Source organism: Schistocerca serialis, chromosome 2 (assembly GCF_023864345.2).
Source record: "Schistocerca serialis cubense isolate TAMUIC-IGC-003099 chromosome 2, iqSchSeri2.2, whole genome shotgun sequence".
In the NCBI taxonomy this organism is placed as follows: domain Eukaryota; kingdom Metazoa; phylum Arthropoda; class Insecta; order Orthoptera; family Acrididae; genus Schistocerca; species Schistocerca serialis.
This window is the reverse complement of record NC_064639.1, coordinates 114,294,191-114,301,497: the sequence shown is the minus strand read 5'-3', so window position 1 is coordinate 114,301,497 and position 7,307 is coordinate 114,294,191. Positions and strand designations below refer to the sequence as shown.

General features: G+C 36.1%; 1 protein-coding gene across 2 annotated transcripts in view; it reads right to left on the bottom strand.

Moving 5' to 3' along the window:
* Nucleotides 1–1,167: 1,167 nt before the first annotated feature.
* The window catches only part of LOC126456793 (solute carrier organic anion transporter family member 4A1), a 552,827-nt gene continuing 546,687 nt past the window's right edge, over nt 1,168–7,307 (bottom strand). For both annotated transcript variants that reach the window (XM_050092582.1, XM_050092583.1), the window contains exons 10-11: nt 5,985–6,167; nt 1,168–2,008 (exon numbers count right to left, since the gene is read on the bottom strand). In XM_050092582.1, the coding sequence (XP_049948539.1) occupies nt 1,801–2,008; nt 5,985–6,167 (391 nt within the window). In that variant the 3' untranslated portion in view covers nt 1,168–1,800. The remainder of the gene's footprint in view (nt 2,009–5,984; nt 6,168–7,307) is intronic.

Genomic DNA, 7,307 nt, shown 5'->3' with positions numbered 1-7,307 from the left:
TTCAAAGCTACTTGAAGAAGCAGCTGTCATTAATAGCTGGAAAAGCATAAAAAATGGTCAGACAGCTCACCAGTATCCACTAGGATTACAATACCATGGTGTTTCATTTGAATTTATTTGCTTTTTCTTTAATTAACATTTGTTATTAAAGCTGTGTAATTACCACCATGAGATATAACATTAAGGAAACATCTCACTGATGTCACAAAGCTTTCACAACTTTGACCACCATGAAACATAAGAGAGGACGATTAGGGTTACTGTCCCAATCACATCACAATTATGTAGCTCCAATTGTACAAACAAGAGCAAGGAATCAGCTGCAACCCTATTACGGGGATCTCCCAGAAACCAACCCAAAGTAATTATGAAACCACATAGAACTACAAGCAGAATAGACGGATATTAATTTGTGTATTACCCCAGAATATAAGTCCAGTGGCTAAACCACTGCATCACCTTGCTAAGCTATGAAACTGAAGTACTAAACAAAAATCAGCTGCAACACTTTTAAAATAGGAATACATACTCAGTAAAATAACAACCTTACCAAATTTTACTTTTCTGTCTCTTTCTACAGAAAAGCAAAGTGTGTCAATACATTTTAACATGAGGCTTAACAGGCACTGTAGAAAGTATATCCACACCACAATATGATTCCTTTTCAGTTTGTATTAACAAGTTATATTGGGGTATGAAACTGGCATCAGATACTCAAAACACAAATGCCTAGACTTAATTCATGTTCGACACATCAGGGTGGAAAGGAACAAACTACTGTTTCATTTTCATTATAAAACACATTTATTTATCAGCTCTGTGTGCTTCAATACTATTTGTACATGAAAATCAATTGCTGCAGTACAGAAAATTAATAAATTTCATTTGTAATATATGTCAGTTAGTCACTTTCTGAGGTAATATCTTATTAGAACATCAGACATGGAAGTATTTCATGGCTGTTCTTATTCTCAGTAGCATACTAATATTCTTTGCTTAGAAAAACAGCAAAGTCTGGCAAGTTATTGCACAGTAATAGTAATTTTCTCATTTTTTAACCACTAATTTGTAATGATTCTATTTAAAATTTCAAGTTACGATTATAAGAAATAATAAATTATTATAGCTAATTGATCAGCTGACAACCACATTCAAGGTATGTACCAGTTTTCATTCTCACTGTACAATATGTTCTGTTGTACATAGGCAATAACATTTGAAATAATCACTTTGGTGTAATTTTGTTTATCTGCACATATTTTGCACATGATGACAACTGGTAACTTTTTAAGTAGATCATTCGAGCCAGCTATTTCCATAACGACAAAATCTTTCACCTTCACCTTTATCATTTGGTATAGTGAACACATTTCTTTGCTATGACACTTATGCTTTAACAAAGAATACCAAAACACTGACAAGTACAAAAAGTTAATACACATCCTTTACACTCAGTGCAAATAATCAGCAAACATATATGTAAGAAATCTATTTTTTATGGAATGTACCTGAGACCAGTCTACCACATTATTCACATAAATTCTATCAAATATATTTTACATGGGGTTTGACAATAATAAATAAAATACTGCTTTTAGTCTTCACTGTTGACAACAATGTGGACGGGTTCATTCAAAAAATAAGTAGGAAGCTGCCTGTTTAGTCATTGACATATGACTTTTACAGAGAACATTGCACCTTAGCATGGACTATGAGAAGTACTCAAAGATCCAGCAGCAAAATACTGACCAACACTGGCCGTCTGTTATTCAGTCCTAGAATCAATGGTTTTCTTTAATATCAGTCAATGTCTCGAGCATGATTTGTGTGCCCATTCATACTGATAGTATGTATAACTCCTGGTCCATCTTGCATTGTGTCTGGAGATGTTGGAGTTGCAGCTTGCAAAGCCTGATTTAGGCCAGAGGGAGGAACATAAAACCACCATGCCAAGAAGAAAAACAGTAGGGATGCTGCCTTTCCTATGAAAGCCAGTGCAAGCATGTATCTGTAAAAGGAAAACAATGTAATAGTTTTATTAACTTAACTTTCATGTTTACTGAAAAAACAAGTTTGCAGTTCCGTCTAGCGAAAACATTATAAATTACAACCATTCCCAGTAATTACTGTATAGTTATATTAAATTAACACTGATGATAAAAACTCAAAAAGTTACATACAAGCACTTATTTCATTTACATAACCATTACATGAACCTAAAATTTTGACTTCACAATTTTTTTTATTTACCAATGGCTGAATCAATTCTGATCACAAAGAGTTCTTCTTAAGGGGCAGCTGCATCTGCACAAGTCCATTTTGAAAAACGAAGAACATCGCAGAACAGGTGCTTAATGCACAATCTTTTATTGAGTACATAACCAATTTTGGAACATTTGCAGTTCCATTATCTGGTACAAAAAATAACATCACTGAATCATCTGAGGTCATACTAACTCCAATGTTGTCATGGAACCAAAGATTCCATGTCAACAAAGTAAAGGAACAAAAATTCCATAAAAACCATTCTCTCATCATGCATGACCAGGAGTAAAAACAGGAAAACTGTAATAGCAAATATTGGCTGTTATAGAATTTTTGTCCCTTTTACATTTTTGACATGGAATCTTTGGTTCCACGACAACATTAACATTGGGGTGAGGATCACCTCAGATGATTAAGTGATTTTATTTTCTTTTTTTCGCGAGATGATGGTACTGTAACTGTTCCTCATTTTTCAAAATTCTGATCAGTTCTCAATGTAGTTTCCTTGTGAATAACATTACAGTCTTTCATGGTGGCCAGGGCTCGACATATTCTAAATAGACATTGCATTGAATGGTGACAAATTTATAAATCTTTTGTATCTATACATATTTTTAAATTCAAATCTACTGTTAGCAGCTGACACTCCAACTGCAGCAACAAAGTTATGTATTATTTTACTATTTGACATTAGATGTAGAATTAATTAACATCTGAATTCTCTGTTCATGAACAGCACCTGTTCCTCACTCCTGTATCGACTAAAAAACCACACAGTGAGCAAAGACATCATATCATAGACAAAGCTCCAAGGTTTGATGGAACGTCTGTCACATTCTGTACAGAATTTGCAGCTGAATTAGCTCCTATTTTAACCACAATATACCATAGATCCCTTGAACAGAAAACTATGACCAGTGACTGAAGAAAGCACAGGTCAAACCCATCTACAAGAAGGGTAGCAGAAGTGATCCACAAAACTGCCTCCAGTATCCTTGAAATTCATTTGGTGTAGAGTCTTAGAATATATTCTGAGCTCAAATGTAACAAGACGTCTTGAAAAAAAAAAAGATTCAGAAACCATCAGTCATGTAAAACCCAAAGCACATTTTTCTCACATGACATTCTGAAAGTCAGATTCTCAGGTAGATGCAGTATTTCTTGATTTCTGAAAAGCATTTTACTCAGTACCTCACATACATCTGTTATCAAGAATAATTTTATAAGGTACCAAGTAAAATTTGGGTTTAGGATTTCTTTGTAGGGGGACATATTATGTTATCTTGGATGGAGAATCATCAACAGATACAGAAATAATTTCTTGGAGCCCCAGGAAGTGTTTTGGGACTCTTCCTGTAAATGTATATCAACAATCTTGCAGACAATATTAATAGTAACCTCTTAGTTTTGCAGATGATGCAGTTACCTGTTATGAAGTACTGTCTGAATAAAGCTGCACAAATATCCAGATGGATCTTGATAAGATTTCTTCTTTAGATGCATGGGAAAAAAACTGGGAGATATGAGAAGTGACAATTGTGGTGCTGCAGTCACTGTTGTAGTCACTGTCACTGTTGTAGTCACTGATCTTGTGGCAGTAGAATTCTCTTTGTATACAAAATGTAATGAAGGTCAGAATACAAATAATAAACAAAAATGAGTAAAGACAACCACTCACTTGCACTTGCAGATGATGTACAAGTGTCACACAGACACATGTAACAGGTAAGAAATTCTATCATTACATTGCCCTCTTACCAATTTTGCTCACTAGGGTCATTTCCCTTTGGGTGATCCAGGTTTAAGATCTATCCCATACACACATCCACCAGAGCATACATCATTCTAGGAGGTAGGAATCCGCTACATTCTGCCAGCATTGTATACTTATGACAACTAACAACCTGCCTACTGCCACAAATGACTTCTGCCAAACTGCAAATCACTGCAAACTTGACCACCCAGTTTTCGAAGAGGCCGCACCACATGAAACTATTGACTTCGGTAAATGCTACAGTACCACAACATTTAGTTCCTTCACTAACTAAAGCTCTCATGAAATGCACAATGATAACTGTCCCTCCACCATGCTCTCTGTTCCAACAATTTACTGGCACTCTTTTGCTCCCAGCCTTTCCTCTCATGTTATTTTCGACCCAGTTCCTTCTTTGCCCCACCATTTCACTCCCCCAGTTCCACATCTCTATTCCTATCCCTTTCATCCCCTCTCATACCTCCCAAGGGAAGAAGCTACTCCATCAGTTCTCCATTCGTAATAATCGATCACAATATTATTGCACCTAGGAATGAGGGTGCTTCAGTTGGATTATCACAAGTTTTTACCATGATGTTTCATGAGGTCACACTGAAACATTTGTTAGTGTATGCACTTCTTTCATGATCATTCACAGTGACATGCATTTTCCTTAGTCACTGCTCTACTTGTTTACTGTAAAGTTACCGTATATTTCTGATAATGACCTTGGGAGACCAAGTACAATACTATGATGGTGGGGTAGCACTATTTACTAAGATATAAACAACATGCCTATTATCTAATCATAGGGTTTTTCTCTTCATTTTTGCACAGAAATGAAATTATAGCAACATCGTGTTTCTGTTCATCAATGATACATCAGCACAGCTCTTCAAGATGGAACAAGTACAAATAATAACACTGTCAAATTCTTAAATTTTGAGATGTACACTCTTAGTTGGAAAATGAAAGTGAGTGAAGTCTACTGAATTGACCTACTGTGTCTGGGACAGTACTATTCTGTATCACTTAAAAATTCGATAAAGTGTATTTAGAATTTTTTCTTCAGTTCATCCTATTCCTTCCTGTGACACATAAGTCTTGAATCTGCATTAATATTATTTTATTTCTACACCTCTTGAAATTCCCACCTGCACCTATTATGCTTCTGTTATTACCATTTTTTAATGTTTTCCTACCAGGGTCTCTCTTTTATCTTCTCTCAATTTATCCTATTTCATTATGTTTTCATCATCATCATCATAATCATCATCTTCTTCTTCTTCTCCTTCTTCTGATACCCACACACCCTCTCCTCTTATTCCACTGAACCTCTCTTCTAGTCCTTTGTAATCTCCTTCTGAAGACCCATTGTCTTGTTACTCCCACCCCCTCCCTACCTGCCACATTTGTCATTCTGTTTCCTACAACTCAATTTATTCTCTCCAGTTTAACCAGCACTCCAACAGCAGACATCCTTCTCCATTCTCCTGTATTTGGGATTGTTGTCTATTTCCCACCCCTCTTACAGTCTTCCTGCTGGAAATACTGGTCTTCTAACTCCATTACATGGTCTTATTCCACCTACAGCCCTCTGATACTCTGTGCTATCCTATCTTTCCTCATTGTCAAGTTCTCTCACAGTTCTCCATCTTCCCTTGACCCCCAAATCGTATAACATTTTGCAGCAACATGCACATAATGTGCATACATCATGACTGCATGTGAGACTTGCTCTTCCTCACCTTGGATAATGTTGTTAATTTACAGACTTAAGAATAAATAGTCGCATTTTGCAGTTCTAGTCAACACTTGACATTTCATCTTTAATGTGATGGGACATCCATTAATTCTGCCACAACATACTACCGTCATGCGTTTCCCCTTGCCTTTAAAACTTGTCAGCACATCTTTTTTAATTTTATGACTATATTACAATAATACAAATGCAACCAGTACTTACCTTCCCATGTAAGTATTGTCATAAACCTGACAAGCACCTCTTTCGTGACAACTCTCAAACCACTGGAGGCAAGTTTCATCAATTAAGGCACCAAATACCATTGGTGCAGGAATGGTACCGATAAGCCGTACCTTTATCCACTGGATTCCGAGGGCAAAAGAACGCTGATCATCCTGCACACACCTAAAGAGAGAGAACATGAGTCATCAGATGGGTAATTTTGTTCTAATTTATATTGACTAAAATAATTTCAGCCATTGTTTCTCCTTATTATCTAACAGCTTCTTTTTCGAATTTTTAAATATGTATGAGGGGACTTCAAAAAGTAAGTTACACATTACCAGTGGGAAGTTGCTCCTGTCAGAGCACAAAAAAGGTGTACATTCCTTTTTAAAAAACTCTGACAGAAAAGGGAGGAACCAGCTGCCTCAGTCATCAACAAAAATTTTGGCATGTGAACATATGCATGCTCTTTTAACACATAACACTCTAAATCCTTTTACCCAGTCTCTCTTTGTAATGAAGCCTACATACACAACAGCTGCCTCTCACTGCAATTGTCTATTTAAGTCTCTATGTCTGTGTCTCTCTCTCCCACACTGTATCCTTTTTCTGCCATTGATTTACCGTATATCCCACAGCCACTGTCTCCGCACTCAATTACACTGTCTCCCTTGGCCTTTCTTTCCCATCTCCACCATATCTTGGCAGCTCAAAAATTCTAGTACCACTTTGGGCATAGTAGTATAGGCATATAGGCATGAAGTGCCCATTATACAGAGACAGTGTGTCATAAGGTTGTATTGGTGAAAAAACATGTTTTGGTTACCTCAAAAACCCTGCAATGACTCTAGAACCCTTTCCATGTTCCACTACACCAGTTAAAAATATATTTATGCCTCAGACTGGGGATTATGTGCATATTTTTTATGCATAAGTACAAATGTATAAAGAATGTATAGTTAAAATTTTAACCACTTGCCATGGTTAATTATTTTGTTATTTGCAGCTCATGGATCAAAAAGCTAAAAACCAATTTCTGCAGTTTTCTCCTGTATAGGCAAGGTAATTTTGAATCTCTGAATCAAGGTAATGGATAATGATATCAAAAAAGTTTTGAAGTTTCCCAAGAATATCATCTTAAGAACATATGGTAAAACTTTTGACAATCCTCCATGGATAGAAACTATAGAAATGGCCATCTCCACAACTAGTACTTTTTGTACCCAACAATCATATTTTCTTCAGGTTTTCTCAGGACTGTCCATGAACAAATGGTGCTTTTATAAGCTGCTTAAGTCCACCTTACATGCCTAACGCAAA